This window comes from Lissotriton helveticus, chromosome 7 (genome assembly GCF_964261635.1).
Source record: "Lissotriton helveticus chromosome 7, aLisHel1.1, whole genome shotgun sequence".
NCBI lineage: Eukaryota > Metazoa > Chordata > Amphibia > Caudata > Salamandridae > Lissotriton > Lissotriton helveticus.
In genome coordinates, this window is record NC_136068.1 from 839994698 (window position 1) to 840011916 (window position 17219).

Below are 17219 nucleotides of genomic sequence, written 5' to 3' on the forward strand. Positions count from 1 at the left end.
CTCAGTTGTAATATATTGCTTTGATGGTTATAATCCATTGGAGACTGTCTTTCTTATCGTCTAAAAATTATCTTAGCTCTCTGAACAAAGGTGTTGTAAAATATGCTACTGAATATAAGGAGTTAATTTCATTTCTCTAAATTACCATTCTTTCTAAATTTTGTTTTTACAGTTGCACTGTTGGTGATCTCCAATTGAAGATAGATAATTTAGAGAGGACCAACTCAAAATTGCAGGAGGAGGTTTGCAAATAATTTGTTAAAGTATTTGTTTGTGAAATTATGGATTACAAGAATGTCTCAATTTGTTTAAATCATGTTGATTTTAAAAAGTATAAGATTATACATGATTATATAAACATAGTTGATTTCTGGGGTAGTCCTTCATCTGAATACAGAACATAGCCCCAAGTATGTATTAATTCCTTCCTGATTTATAAAAGTGAAAACTAATATATCTCTTAAAGTGTGGTAATTATATGTGATCCTGATCAATATAGTGTTATCTGTGCCTCAATTACTATGTATGATGTAGGCTCAGACTCGGGGAATTATTAGAGTATGTGATGGGGTGGGCAGTTAGGCACAGTCTTGCCACAGCAGGTAGATGAAAGCAAGTAATACTGAACAGTCAGTAGGTAAGAAGGGGTTATTTTTATGGAGATGGCAATTATCAATAATAGCAGTCCAATAGGAGTAGAAGTACATTCTCGATTTAGAGGAACTGGAGTACTTTGTGGAGAGCCATGTGTGACATATGAGTCATAGAGAGAGGATAATTGTAAATGGTATTTATTTTGTGCCTACTACACTTGATAAGGCATTGAAGTGATTTGCAGGGAGTAGCATGATACCCTGTTACCCAAGATTAGAGGTTAATAGTTTTTTCTATTAGTTGTGTAAGGTTTGTGCTCTGGAAATTCTTCAGTGTTTATTAGAGGTTAGAGTAGGGATACGATGATGGGAATGGATTTGAAAGGGAAGTAAGGAGGTAAACGTTTTGGAAAGACGTTTGGAGGTTCATAGTAGTCAGAAAGGTTTGGGAGGAGTCGGAGAGAGAAGGTATGGGACAAAGGTTGAAAGAAGGTGTGTGTGTGTGTGTGTGTGAGTGAGTCAGTCAGTCACACTTGGTAAGGATTTATTGGCTGAAGAAAACGCCTCTATATAAATACCTTGCATAGTAACATCAATATTTACATGGTCGGATGTACACATTTATGTAGTGATGAAGTATGCAAAATTCTCATGACATTTCTTAAAGTTTCGGTAGCAAGCATAAACTCCTCTATATGCACCTATATGTACAATGAAGCAGCAGTTATGGCATTGTATTATATATACGCATGTATCTTGTGCTGTGACATACATTTTTCCCCTTATATAAATGTAGCTGCTAATATGAAGTATAGTTCATTGTACAATGACACATATATAATGGCAACTTCATCTCTATGAAGTGAGAAGCATAGTTTGTCATTTCTGTGAATACTGTTGTGGTACACTGTTGTGTTGTGACTATAGTTGTTATTTCTGGAAGAGCCAGCTCTTGGCTAATATTTTGAAGGTAAGATGGTTGTCGATGGGTCTTTTGTGTGTGGGTAGTAAATTTCATAAATTGGCTGCTTGAACAGAGAAAGATGTTCCAGCCATGTTTTTTTTCTTGTATGTTCCATCACTGTGGCAGGAAGCCATTTCTTTAGCATAGGTTCCTTTTTCGTATGTATTTGTACATTTTCTTCCTGAGGAAAATTGGCCCTTTGCCATGTATTTCTTGGTATGTGACACAAAGCAGCTTGAAGGTGGATCTTCTGGCAACTGTTAACCAGTGTAGGGCCTTTAACACAGGGAAGATGTGTGAATGTGGCTTTATAGGTAGGAGTCGTCTAGCAACATAAGAGGGGATGGACCAGCATGCACCAAAGGGAAGAAAGAAATAGGGAGCATAAAACGGGGGTGGGAAGCAGGCACCAAGTGGTTGACCAACCCCCTCCACTAACGAATGTCTTTACAACACAAGCAATTTAACGAAAATACCTTTACAGCTAAAGACTTTTACAACTAAATTATTTACAACAAATATGGCTTTACAGTAAATGCCTTAACCACGAAATTGTAAGTATTTAACAAGTAAGTATAAGCCCTTTTTGAATATATATGGGTTGATTTTTATCTGTAAAATACTTACATATTTGTGATAAAGGCATCTGTGCTAAAGGCATGTATTTATAAAAACTTATATATCAACAATATAAATAAATATACATTTCTGTATGTATCAATATATATATATATATTTAACCAGCAACCAGTGAACCCTAAAAAAATCCCTTCCGACCACAAAAATACCTTATCACACAAAAACCAATACACACCTTATACCCTAAAGATCTCCTTACCACTTGAAAACCCAAACCCACCATTAACCCTAAACATTAATTTACCACCCACAACCCATAACCACGCTAAAAAAATCCCCTACCACCCAAAAACCCATACCCACTCTAATCCCTAAGAATTCCCTTCACACCCAAAACCACCTTAAACCCTAAAATTACACTTGCTACCTAAAAACCCATACTCACCCTTAACCCTGAAAATACCGTTGCCACCCAAAATCCCATACAGATCGTAAACCCTAAAAATTCCCTTACCACCCAAAAACCCATACCCACCCTAAAACTTAACTTACTCTTCTATTGGAACATTCATAGATTCCCATTCTTGTATCATTCCCTGTCGTCGGAATGGGAGTCCCCGGTATACATAAAATAGCAATAGAAACCATTACCAAAACAGAACCTAGGCCTAGGCCCATTCTTGTTTTGCCACCTATCCACCTCTTTTTGTAAAAGAGGACAAAAAAAAAGAACAACCAATCAGAATGGCATCACCCCTTAGAACCCTCCTGAGAGAAGCTCAGAACATCAGATTTTCTAACGCACGTTGTGCAAGGGAGTCTCTACTGAGCTCTGCACAGTTTATTCCTAACAACTTTAATTCTACTACTTTTCACCAGATTTTTCTTCAACAACTTCTTCAGGATGTCTGATAAGGAGAAGTAGGCCCTCTTTAAAGCCTGTGCTACTTTTGCTAAGAAGAGGTTATATGTTGAGGATAAGCACAAAATTGTCTGTACCCAGACCAGACCATAAGGCAGCAGACTGTAAAATATGCGGCACCTTTTCCACCAAGACTCTGCGAGACTGTGAGGGGCGTCTTTTGACCTGGCTCCAGAAGCTAAAATCAAGGAAGGAACCAGTCTCCAGTGAGAGTGACAAAGCATCCCCTGCGACATCTTCCAGAAGGTCTGTAATAAAGGGTACAGCTTCTCCTTCACCGACTGAGAAACGCCCTAGTAAGGCCATAAAAAATACCTCTCCTAGGTCTGCAGAGCTTAGTCCTGTCGAATCTCCTCACCGAGGTGTTAAGGAGAGGGAAGGACTGTCAAAAGGAGTAATATCTGAGAGGAAATCCAGCTCTGTTCCTCCAACTTCTCTTCCTGCGGCTCCAAAGACCTTAAAAAAGCCCTCATCTTTATCTTCTGAGGAAAAGTCCCCGAAAAAAGTTCACTCGTCGACGACACTGTCAACGACTCCGTCGACGAAAGCATCAAAGGTACAGTCTTCTTCGTCTCTGGCCCGTCGACTGTGGTTATCTCGCCTCCAGCTCTGACACATATGGGTTCCGCGTCGACGATTTCGACGCCAGTGGTGATTGTATCGTCGATGACGGCTGGGATGATGACGGTCTCGACGCCGGCTGCGTCGACGACGTCCATTTCTTCGTCGAACATTCTCTCTTCGTCGAACGCCTTGGCTATACACGGTCACTACGATCGCCAAATGTGGTGCGACCTCTCCCCCTATCTAGACCAGTTGCCGGAAGAAGGAAGCAAAAAGGATTCTCCAAGAGGGCGAGATAATATCTGCAGAAGTCATTGACTGTGCAATAGATATTGCAACGACTGCTTTCCGCTCCTTGGCTGGAGTGGCTGTCCTTCATCGGCAAGGCTGGCTGCAGGCTACTTGGTTTCGTCCGTAGGTCCAAAAGGATACGGAAACCGCAAAATCCTAAGGCTCCATTTCGAGGAGCAGGAGGAAGAGGTAACACTACATACAGGGGAGGATATCAACAGCAGCGATATTCCTCGTATGGTTCCCAGTCACAAACCTACCGGCCGAACTACAATCAGCGGCAGAATCAATCCTCTTCTTTCTCTCGCTCGAACAAGAGAGAAAGACAAGGACCCCAGGGCAGAGACGCCTCTAAGCGTCAATAGCTGATTGCTGGCTCTGACTGCTACCCCTTCTCCTCCTGTGACATCAGTGGGAGGCAGAATTTCTTATTACCTCCACAATTGGCAACAAATACCATCGGACCATTGGATGCTGAACATCATGCAATGCGGCCATACTTTGGAGTTTGTCCAAGCCCCACCATCCAAGCCCCCTCGCGCCACTGTATCAAAACATCTCCGTCTTCTACAGTTGGAGGTCCATCAAATGCTCCTCAAAGGAGCAATAGAACCGGTCCCTATCTCTTAGCAGGTAAAGGTTTTCCACTCCGGTTCTTCCTGGTCCAGAAGACTTTAGAAAAGTGGCGCCCTATTCTAGATCTGAGGGAGATCAACACCTATCTCATCAAACAATCTTTTCGGATGGTTTCTCTACAAGACATCTTTCGACTTCTCAACTCAGGCCACATTGCATCTAGATGACGCTTATTTTCACGTACCCATACACCCAGCTCACAGGAGGTTTATTTGCCTCACAGTAGCCAAGAGCCATTTTCAGTTCAAGGTTCTACCTTTTGGACTTCGATCTGCTCCACGGATCTTTACAAAGGTGTTAGCTCCGGTAGCAACCTTTCTTTGAAAACAAAAGCTTCAGGTCTTCCCTTACCTGGATGGCTGGTTACTGAAAGCTCCTACCAGGCAGGCAGCACAAGAATCAGTCATAGCATGCACACGCCTGTTTGTCAGTCTCGGGCCAACGCTCAGCGAAGAGAAGTCTTCTCTCCGTTCATCCAGAACAGCTAGATTTCTGGGAGCCATTCTAAACACGTCCATAAACAAAGCTTTTCCGACCTTGGAGAGGCAAGAAAAGCTGATGACCACGGCCTCCTGGTTGTTAAAAAGGCAGTCACTTTCAGTTCGCCTCTAGAAGTCCCTTCTGGGGTCCATTTCCTACTGCATACCTCTGATTCCTCACTGCAGGTTGCAGATGTGTCCACTCCAGGAAGAGTTAGACTTGCAGTGGTGCCAGGTCGACGGATCTCAGTTACCGAGGCCATGAGGGACGCCGCATCATGGTTGATGAACAAGGAAAACATTTCTCAGGGCCTTTCCCTCAGGATCGCCCCTGCTCCACACATAATAACTACAAACCCCTTGCTAGAGGGATGCGGAGCAGTGTTGCAAGACCTTCATGGAAGCAGCCGTTGGCTGCCCCAGCATCGTCTTTTACATATCAATCTGCTGGAGCTCAGAGCGATTTGCCTGCCCTTGCAGGCCTTTCTTCCAAGTATAAAGCAGTCGGCCATTCTAATACGTACAGACAACATGACGGTGATGCATTATATAAACAAAGAAGGAGGCACCAGATCTCGACTATTGTCAGAAGAAGCTCAGACAATCTGGGAATGGGCAATCCAGCAGGAGGTATCACTCCAGGCGGAACACCTTCCAGGTGTTCTCAACAAAGCAGCGGACACGCTCAGCAGACTGAAGTCGGTCAGCCACGAGTGGGAACTGGACAACTGCACTCTACAGAAGGTCTTTCGCAGATGGGGCAGGCCTTCCATAGATCTCTTTGCCACTCTGGAGAACAAGAAATGCCAGTTCTATGGAAGCAGGCTTCACCATCCGGGATCATTGGGGAATGCGCTTTCGATGGCCTGGTCAGGCGCATTTGTTTACGCTTTTCCCCCATGCCTCTGATCCCCAGACTTCCCAGGAAGCTCAAAGCAGAGCCACGCAGGATGATTCTGATAGCTCCTGCGTGGCCCAGACAGTTTTGGTTCACAGAACTGCACCTTCTCTCCCTGGACCTTCCACTTCCACTGCAGCCGATTCCTTCGCTGCTGACAATGTCCCAGGGCCAAGTCTGGCATCCGGATCCACAGTCTCTACAGCTCTCGGCATGGCTCCTGAGCAGCGAGAATTTTTTGGTCTGAATCTTTCAGCAGAATGTAGAGAAGTGCTCTCTCAGGCAAGAGCCCCAAGTACCAACAAGACATACAGGTTGAAGTGGAAGCGTTTCTGCATTTGGTGCCAGCAAAACAGTGTCTACAACTACTGATCTTTTTCCGCTGGTAACCAGATCCACTAGCGGTGAGCTCAGATGCTGTTCTGCAGTATTTGGTAGGAAATCTACATTACTCGTTTCTTGCCATTGAATCAGAGGGTTCTGGCCCAAGTGAGGCATCAGAAGGCGGATTTGATTCTCATCACGCCAATATGAAAAGCTCAAACCTGGTTTCCGGTGGAGTTAGAACTGTTGTGTGATCTCCCTGTGAAGATTCAAATCGTCCAGGACCTTCTCACGGACCCTGCAGGTCTATCACATCTGTTTCTCTTAGAGGGGCATTTGTCCGTCATGGCCTGGATGGTTTTGGGACACGATGGTGTGTCTCAGGCATTTCAGATCAAACTAATTTCTTCCTCTCCCAAATCGTGGGCTCCCGGTACCCATAAACACTACGCCTTGGCATGGTGGCAATGGGTTGGTTAGTGCGACAAGAGGAGTGTGTATCCCATGGGGGCAGACGTGCAAATGGTTGTTCTTTTTTTTGGCCCAGCTTGTTGCAGCTGGTTCAGCTTACTCATTAGTCAATCATTTCCGTCCAGCCATCTCTACAGGACATCCTCGGATAGACGGAAAGCAAGTGGGGGAGTGCCATTCTGCTAATTTTCTTGTTGAAAAGAAGCAGAGGTTAGTGAATATTTGGGCAACGCTACTCAAATTAACTCCAGTAATGCCATGTCTGTGAGATGTCATAGACTGGGAGAACAATGATGAACACCAATGTTTACATTGGAATTGGGCCCCTACAGGTGGAGCTGAGGATTACCCCACTCTTGCCGACAGCTGCTATCCTAGACTTCGGTTGGTAGAGCATACAGAGATTTCTCAGCTTTTCTGTTAAACACTCACTCCCTGCAGAAACATGATATGCAGGGTTTCAACCTTCTCCAGGACTCCCAACCAGATTTACTGTTTTGTTTTGTATAAATCTTTATATTGAAACACACATCGGCAAAACAGTACAGTTCAGAGGGTCGTTCAGGTTACACATTACAGTACGCATGGGTGGATGGTTACATTGACTTCATCATAGAGAGGAACATCATGGGGATATAGGGTCATCATGCTCAATACTTTGAGGCAGTACACACATCTCCCCTCTATATACATTCCACGGATTCCAGATATGGGACCATTTCCTAGGACACCCCCTTGCCAAATATACAGTTTTTTCTCTAAACATACTCCAATCAAGGTTCTTCTCCCAGGCTTCCAGAGTGGGCGGTTGTGCTGCTCCCCCCCCCCCCACACACAGTTGAGCGATGTTTAGTTTGGCCAACATGAACCCCAGTGTGGCCCATCGCGTTTGAGAAGTGTTCAAGTCTGTGGGCTCCCAAATATTCAAAAAACATTTTCTCGCCACCGGGCGGAGAGAGACACGTAGCAGATGTACTGTTTTTAACTGAAACCTGGCTTAATGAGTCCTCCAATTTCACTCTTGCAGCTGTCATTCTACAAAGGTATAAAATACTTAGGAAGGAGGGGAGGCGGGGCAATTATTTTTAAGCAGAATTTGGACTGCACTGCTATCACTCTGGGAGATATGGATGGAGCGGAATGTTTAAGTTTCCTCTGCTCCCTATCACCCTATCAATCCCTGGCGGGTGCTCTGATCTATAGGCCACCAGGTTCGGCGAGGGCATTTCTGAAGTCTTTAAACCAGTCTTGGACCCTCAAATATAGGCATTTCTTGGTCTTAGGTGACCTAAACCGTCACATGGATAGACCAATGGATACGGAAGTGATCTCTTTGACCGAGACTCTTTCAGCTCCTAGCCTTATCCATTATGTTTTGTGACCCATGCATAGGGCCGGACACATCTTCGATCACATTTTTTCAAATGTCAATCTTAAAGTAGGCGATCCTGTACCTCTAGTTTGGTCGGATCACTTTTTAATCAGTTTTAGTTGCCCCACATATCGGAAAAATAGACAAATGCATCACGTAAGTATGTCATCAATGCATAGAGCTTTTCACATTTCTCCAACTAATTTGGGAAAAACCATTGAATCCTCCACCTCCACTTCTATCGGGGAATCTAGAAAGGGTCACCTTTCATCTTGAAGCATGGTTTTTGTAGAATATAAATGAGTCCGCTCCTATGACTACACGATACACAAATAAAGCAAAGCTTTCCGCCCCCTGGTTTAACGAGACGCTAAAAACTAGTTAAAAAAACGTGCAAGTGACTGGAAAGGAAATGGCAAAAAAGTATAGCTTAGAGGACAAACATGATTATAAATTGGCCTTGAAGGCCCAATATATAAAAGTTAGGCAATGAAAAAAGCTACCTGGAGGATAAAATTGAGGCATCAAAAAACAAAGGAAAGGAGATTTTTAAAATTGTAAAATCTTTCTCCAATCGTGAGTCAACTACCAGCGATCTTCAACCATTGGTGGAATGGACTAATCAACTGGCTGAATTCTTTAATGAAAACATTGTGACTATACAAAACTCCTTTGATAAGGTGTCCCAAGATGACCACCACTATATGATACTTTCTGATCTGAGGCTGTCCATAGGAGAAACCCCCACACTTTCACAATTACTGTCGTTAGAGGAATCTCGCTCTATCATCAGGGAATTAAAGTTGGGATCCCCTGCTGATCCTTGTCCAGCCCAACACTTTGCAAAGGTGGCTGTGGCAATCAATACAGTGGCCAACAAGGTTCTCAACACCTCACTGGACTCTGGGTGCATGCCTTCTACATGGAAACATGCTAAAATCCACCCGCTATTAAAAAACAAACTTCGGCTGATCGTAAAGTCTTATCTAATTACAGGCCTATATCTCTACTTCCCACCTTTTCTAAGGTGGTGGAAAAGCATGGAAATGCAGTCATCTCAGGTTATTTGGAAAATAATAATCTGCTGCATGCCAGTCAGTCAAGTTTAAGAATTAGCTGTAGCACAGAAACAGCGCTGCTAAAGGTTACAGAGCACATTAAAGAGAAGTTGGATCAGAGGGGCAGAGCCTTCCTAGTATTTTTGGGCCTTTCTGCGGCCTTCGATAGGGTCCTGCATGTTAAACTATTGGAACAGCTTCAGAAGATTGGAATTGGTGGTACTGCCCTGAAATGGCTATCCTCTTTTTGGGAGAACAGAAAGCAGGATGTCTGGACTCCTCCTTATACTGTCGCCATTCCAAATCTGAAAGTCGGTGTCCCACAGGGCTCTGCTTTGAGCCCAACACTCTTTAATGTGTATATGACCCCACATGCATTTTTGGCTGAAGTGTGTGGGACTAAAATATTATCATATGCGGAGGACACCCAACTACTCTTCACCTGTGAGAAACAGGCAGACTTTGAGGGGGGGAGATCAGAATCTGCCTCTCCAGGGTGTTCAAATGGCTGGCTAGGAACCAACTCAAATGTAATCCGATAAATCGAAGAATATCTTTTTTGGTGCTCCACCCTCGGAGGAGTGGAGACTTTGGTGGTCGCATGATATGTCTCCACCTCCCTCTTCTTATAACACAGCAAAAGATCTGGGCATCCATATTGACAGAGCTCTGTCTATGAAATATCAAATCCAAGCGGTAGAAGGTACCTGTTTCGGGCTATTACGAACTCCGAGGACATTTTTACCTCTCCTATCTAGGACCACTAAGAAAACTGTGGTCCAGGCTTTAATTACTAGGCTGGACTATGGGAATGTACCATATTTGGGTCTGCCTGAGTATCTTCTAAACCGCTTGCAGGAAGTTCAGAATACAGCAGCAAGACTAATTCCTCAATTTAAACCGAAGGACCCATATGTGTTTGTATCTTAGTGCTCTACACTGGTTGCCACTGAGAAAGAGGATCAAATTCAAGGATTTGGTGCTTACATATATAGCTTTACATGTCATGAGCGACAGTTACATTAGGAAGAGAATACTTCACTACACTCCCTCTAGAACTTTGAGGTCTTGATTTAACCGCCTGGCTACCATACCTAGGATACGCCGGGTCAGAACCGCAGGAAAATCCTTCATATTTCTGGGAGCCCAAACCTGGACCCATCTTACGGCGGCCCTCAGAGCCACGACGGAACTTGCTGTTTTCAGGAAACAACTCAAAACATGGCTATTTTGCAACTAGGTGGGTTCAGGGGTAAAGTGGAGAAATGCCTAATAGCACCGGGACACTCTGCTGAGTAGCCGTGCGTTTAATGCCTGCCTGTTCTCTCGTACTATATGCTAAAAGAAATGTGGATATTCGTTCGGGGCGAAAGAGTGTACCCTGTCTCAAAGATTGGCTGAATGATGTCACATATGGCTACACACAACTTAGCATTTTTTGGGAACGTATACCCTTGACTTCGAGGCCATGCAACATATAGGAACCATTCCTAGATTGGGCCCGGAGTCGGCCCGTTACTCCTGTACCGGTCCTCACTGAAGACGATTAGTTCTGAAATGTGCCCCTGTACTGTTGTAGTCTGACTAGCTATTATATATTGTCTGAAATGTGTAATGTCGGTATGATTTGCATGTCTATACCTTCTTGACTATGCACCCCCGATGACTCCTATAGTATTCATGTCTGACATGTTTAAAGATGATGATTGTAGTCTTGGTATCTATACACTGTCTACTGGACTGTACGCTTTGATCACCTGTTGTAATTCAATATGCTTTGTACTCCACTGTATTGAACTAACACGTTTCCTATATTGTGGTAATGTCATGCTGGCCGGTTGTGTTGGAACTTGCTATTCCTATTTTTCTTCTTAGAAAATTTAAATGAAACAATTAAAAAAAAATGTCTGTCTGTTCATTCAGTCTTTCATTTGTAAACTCCTTAGAGGGATTCATAGTTGGTGAATGAGTATCTTTCTAGGAAGCAGCTTTTGGACAAGCTAACGCTCCTATTATGTCTCATATCATGCAGATGTGTATCGGATGTGAAAGCATTGGATAGAACATGTATCATATTTCCCCCCTTAGAGGTGACCTGTCGAATTTCGAATTGGACAAAGACTAACTTTCATTGTGTACGTTTCCCAGCATTTTGGGACAATCAAACTCTGTGTGGTTCGATGCCTTCGAGCGTATGAGTATTGTACCCAGGAATTTCTACAAAATCTTGCTTCAAACGTACACTCAACTACGGCCCTACCATGCTCATCCTTGCTCTTCATGGCCTCTTCGTTTTTCTGCTTCTTACCCTCTATTGCGTCACTGCTTTCCTTTTTGTTTTCCACTACATTTGATGCACATTGCCAGTCCCAGGCACATACTTTCTTGGCCTTACACCCCAGCTTGGAGTAGCAGACCACAGGAGGATATTATTGCCTCTCTGCAGTGGCAGAGGGATTAAGACTGTGATATAACGGACTAATAATGCCTCTTCTGCTGCTCAGCCATCCAAAATACCTCTGAATAGCCAACATAAATTGATTACATGTATTCAAAGATTTGTTTATACCCTTGGTAAGCTGTGTAGATTTGGTTTGAGTGTAGATGACAGATGTCCATCATCGACGTTGGTTTTGCTTTGTTCGCCCAAAGTTGACAGGGTATGCCCAGACGTGGGTCCCTTGCTCACTTTGCCACTGGATTCAAGATAGCCTGGCTGATGAGGGATGTGAGCCCGAAACCGATCCCAGGATGCTTGTTTCCGGTCCAGGGAAGACATGACTTGGCAGTTTGCTTTGTAGATGACAGATGCCTTGGTTGTAGTGCAGAGGAGGCTGATTTTGTGCATCTAGCTTGGGAATGCTCAGGGATAGCAAACTTTGGGAATAATGCCTTCAGAGAACTGAGCAGAATTTGAGACATTAATGTAGCTCCCGGGTCCCTTGCATCGCTGCAATGATATGCGAAAGATACACCAGCACCAATGCATGGGTGTACAGTTCTGACACTATTTCTTGCAGAAAGTATGTACCTCATAAGTAAGTTGTGAGTTGCAAGTAAGTTGTAAGTAAATAGCGAATACACAATAGAGTAATAAGTACGTTCTATCTTAGCTAAACACAGTGTTGCGTATGTAGGGACTTAGAGCTCATGGACAGTGGATATTAGCAATTGCTAACTTACAGGGCTGGAACTGTGGATAAATTAATGGTGATTTATGCTGAATGATCTGGTTAGTGCCACAAAGATTGCTGGTTGTCAATAGCTGTAGGTGATTTGTGGTAGTAAGAATGTGTGGTAGTAGTCAGTAAATGTGGGTGACAAGACATAGAAAGAGTTAATGACAGCGAAAGTTGATCTTTAGAGATCCATGAGTTTCAGATTTCTTCGCATTGAAAGTCTCAAGAGCAGCAGGCTCAGGGGACATATGCGTTTGGCCATTGTAGACCTTTCTGAACCTGGCAGGACCAGCAAAGGAATGCTGGATAGACCTCTCAGTTAGTTTATTATGAATTGTGACGAATCTCACTGAATGAGCTTCTAGCAAGACTGTTTTTGGTGCACTGCACATTCTTCTGCACAGCATTTCGTTTTTTCACAGTTGTGTCCAAGGTTGAGCTTGTTTCAGCTTTCTCCTTTATAGGTGATTCAGGCACAGGAGGGTCTGACTTTGTACGCTTTTAGCTCCGCCTTAGTGTCTATCTTTATGTTCCTTAGAGTTAACCATCTTTAGGGTTGCATACACTGTTGAAAACTTCCGAGGAGGAGTTTGGAAGAGTTAATGTAGTATCTGTCTGGTACTGAGACTGTGGAGGTCTTTGCCACTCAACCTCCTTTTATGACTTGCCATGCTTCCTGGTCCGAAATGCATTTTGAGCTATAGTCTTAGCGCATACGTAACTGGATGGATTGAGGATCAAGGAGTGAGTTTGGCTTTGGGGGTTCCTAAACAATCACACTAACCATCTATGATAAACAAAGTATTCTGAAGAGACGAGCATGTCAGCAAAGTGCCATTTGCTTGTAGCCATGACGATGAACAGCTGTGTTTGTATTAACAGGAATTGACCAACTGCAATGTGGAAGCACTGTGCTACCCCTTGAGATTGTTGTCTAGCAATTGAGGTTAGTCAGATTAGCGAGCTTGAGTCCTGCAGCAGTTTATGTCCAGAGACTGGAGGTAGGTGCTGAAGAGGCATCTAAGGGTGATTTGGGGGTTTACCTGCTGGTAACAGACAGTTGAATTACTACCCAGTTATGTATTCTTGAGTCCTGGTGCCGGGAGCTGCCTTGTAAGATGTGGGCTGGTGGCCTATGGGTAGCATCAACAGCCAGCAGGCCTGGTCACAAGAGTCACCTTGCAAAGTGGTGGCTTGTTGTCTGCTGGTTATTGGGTCCTAATATTTGCGGAAGCCAGGTGAGTGGTGTGTGGGGATGGGAGTTAAATAACTGCTTTGAGGTTTTTATAGGTCTTGCAGATCAGACATGTTGTCTGATCTGCACTCTGCACTCCCTTGGTGAGCAAACTGCGACTTGTCATGAGGATTCTGCAGCTGAGTGCTCATTTCATCAAGGGGGCCCATGAGGTTGCAATGTGGAACCGGGTTGGTAGAGTCCTGTGTGTATTTGAAAGTAAGATGGCGGGGAGGACTGGACTGGTTGCTGTGAAGGCTACAGAGGGGAGATCTACCGTACCACATTCACTGGCAAGCAATGTCAGTACTAACCATGTTCCTTCACATGACTCTCAGCGCTGGGTAGCGAGGGAAGGGAAGATATCCAAACTCAGCTGGGTTTTGAAATTATATTGTCTCTGTTGTGCCCTCAAGGCAAAAGCAATAACTCTTCGGAGTATGACAAGGCACAGTGAGATTTTGACTAGACTGCACTGTTGCGAAGGGAACGCCTCATCCAGAGCAATCCAGAGCAGTACATCTCACCAGGATTACAGTCCATACTGTCATTTTATTGTTTATAGGCAAAAGTAGTTGTATTATTTCATGTGAGGTATCTAAATTCATACATGTGAGAGGGGAGAGTGTATGGAGCTCACAAGGGAACCACCATCTTCCTCTGGCTGCAGGCCACGGGCCAAATGAGATTTTGTGAAGGTTATTTTTTGTTTGTTGTTTTTTTGTTATATTTTGTTTTGCCTGTTTACAGTCCTTACTTGGGCATTGCTATAGACGGCCTTGGGGGCCTATTTTGAGGTACATAAGGGTAGATGGCTCACATGGATCATAAGAAACAGTCTGCCAAAAGGCATCATTGCTCAAAAGGGGATAATGAAGTTAGGAAGCAGCAAAGGGAGGAACTCCTCTTCCTTCTCCCACTTCCCCTTCTGCTTCAGGTTCTGCTTTATCTGACAAACAGTTGCAGTGGTCAATTTATTTGTTTGAGGCATTAAGAAGTCCTTAGATACTACATTAACCATTGTTAGCCCTGGCATCATTGGCGTGAGTCTCCCTTCCATTTTTGACGGATTGCCTCCTCTGTTTTGATATGTTTTTGCTGGTTATATGCTTTGAGCATTGTGCCACTGCTATTCAGTGCCACAGTTCAAGTGCTCCCTATGTTAAATTGATGTACTAATTGGTGATTCCACGACTGGGTTATTTGATTTACCTGTCAGCCCCTAGTACAGTGCACCGTGTGTGCCCAGGGCTTGTAAATCAAATGCTGCTGGTGGGCTTGCAGAACTGGTTGGGCCACCCACAGAAGCAGCTTGTAAAGTATGTCTCAGGCCTGCCATTGCAAGGCCTGTGTGCAGTCTAGTACTGCCATGTCGACTTGGCAAGTGCACCCACTTGCCAGTCCCTAAACCTTCCCTTTGCTTCCTATTAGACAACCCTATGGTAGGCCCATGGACAGGGTGCATTGTAAGTATAAGGTAGGACATGCTCTGGTGTGTGTAGCATGTCCTAATAGTGAACTACAGCCATTTTCGTTTTTCACTATTGAAAGGCTACCTGTTCTCCATAGGCTAGAATGGGCAGTTAGATTATTACATTCTTATAATCCTAACCGACTCAGGGAACATGGTAGAAATTCGAATTTAGTATGCCTGAACTAAGAATGATAAAATACACATTTTAGTAAAGTTGGTTTTAATATTCTGTGTTTGAAAATACCACTTCGAGAAAGTAGGTATTTTCTTGCCTAACTTTCCAGGCCTGCCTCTGATAGGTTGTGTATTCCTTGTCTGGGTTTGTGAGTGACAGGGCTGGGGGATTCCAGGAGGCAGGCTGGGGCAGCTTAGTGGTGAATAGAGAGATCTGCATCTAGATGGGAGGGAGGAGTTGCACCTGGGACCTGAATAGGGCTGGGCCTCCCTCTACAATGCTGGTTCCATCTCCTGTGGCTTGTCTGATGTCTCTGCACTGTGAAAGGAGAGAAGTAATCTTGTCAACAAAGTTCTTCAGAGCTGTGCCTTCCCTCCCCTGTGCTGGCTCCACCTCCTGTGGGGCGGCTGATGCCTCTGCCCTGCACAGTGAAAGGAAGGAGAAAGTCATGTAAACAAAGTGCTCAGGAACTGGTTTGGACTAGGCAGAGACCTCTCTGCCTTCAGAGAACAAAGGATTTTGGGGTATAAATATTGGGACCCTGATCCCAAGAAACTACATCACTTCTGGAACAAGAAACCTTTGCCAAGGAGAAGAACCAAGGAAGCTGCAGGAGTTTGACTGCCCCTCTGCCAGTGTGCTGCTTGCTGGGTTGGCCTGCAGTGGTTGCTTCATTGCCAAGGAAAGGAGAAGGAACTTTTTAAGGACTTTCATCATCTACAGAATATTCTCCAAGGGCTTGAACTGTAATTGCCTCCTGCTGAAGTCTCAGGTTGTAATCCCTGGATGCCTCGGGATTGAGTATAGAAGAAAACCACCCCGACTTCTGTACTTGCAATGACACACGAGATCCGGTTATACGGTAAACCAGGTTTAATCAAACAAAAGATGAACTTTTAGTCGCAGTACAGTGCTGGGTTGGTGCATGGGCTTAAGCCCTTTCCTTCCAACCGTCCTCTGCACGAATGCCGGTCCCGGCATTCACCAACAGAGGGCACCGTGCTAAGTAGTGGCCGACAATGCCACTCGAGCGTTGTGGGGGAGTACTGCTTAACTTCTTGGCTCGTCCTCCGCATCAGTGTCGGTCCCGACACCATCCAACGGAGGGCAATAAACACGAGCTTTAGTCCGACTCTATTCCTTCGAGCGGTCGTTTGTTTGAAAGAATAAGTTAATGCAAGATCCTCGCTCACTCGAATACCCTCGAGCGGGGATTGCTGCAAATAGCGCGTCGTAGCGCGAGTCTCAGCGCTCGATACCCTCGAGTGGAGACTGATGCAAATAGCGCTTTGTAGCGCGAGTCTCAGCGCTCGATACCCTCGAGCGGGGACTGATGCAAATAGCGCTTGGTAGCGCGAGTCTCAGTGCTCGATACCCTCGAGCGGGGACTGATGCAAATAACGCTTTGTAGCGCGAGTCTCAGCGCTCGATACCCTCGAGCGGGGACTGATGCAAATATGTAGCGCGAGTCTCAGCGCTCGATCCCCTCGAGCGGGGACTGCTGTAGATAGCGCGTCGTAGCGCGAGTCTCAGCGCTCGATACCCTCGAGTGGAGACTGATGCAAATAGCGCTTTGTAGCGCGAGTCTCAGCGCTCGATACCCTCGAGCGGGGACTGATGCAAATAGCGCTTGGTAGCGCGAGTCTCAGTGCTCGATACCCTCGAGCGGGGACTGATGCAAATAACGCTTTGTAGCGCGAGTCTCAGCGCTCGATACCCTCGAGCGGGGACTGATGCAAATATGTAGCGCGAGTCTCAGCGCTCGATCCCCTCGAGCGGGGACTGCTGTAGATAGCGCATTGTAGCGCGAGTCTCAGCGCTCGATACCCTCAAGCGGGGACTGCTGTAGATAGCGCGTTGTAGCGCGAGTCTCAGCGCTCGATACCCTCGAGCGGGGACTGAGGCAAAACAGCGCAGCGTGGTACAAGTTCGGCTTGCCTGTTTCCTCACGGGCGGACACACCAGCCGCTGAAACGGAGTGCTTGTTAACCCTCGAGCTGGGACTG

General features: G+C 45.0%; 1 protein-coding gene across 3 annotated transcripts in view; it reads left to right on the top strand.

The window, feature by feature from the left end:
- Positions 1–17219, top strand: part of RUFY1 (RUN and FYVE domain containing 1) — a 594809-nt gene that overhangs the window by 240820 nt on the left and 336770 nt on the right. For all 3 annotated transcript variants that reach the window (XM_078653337.1, XM_078653336.1, XM_078653338.1), the window contains exon 8: positions 173–242. In XM_078653337.1, coding sequence (XP_078509463.1) covers positions 173–242 — 70 coding nt within the window. The remainder of the gene's footprint in view (positions 1–172; positions 243–17219) is intronic.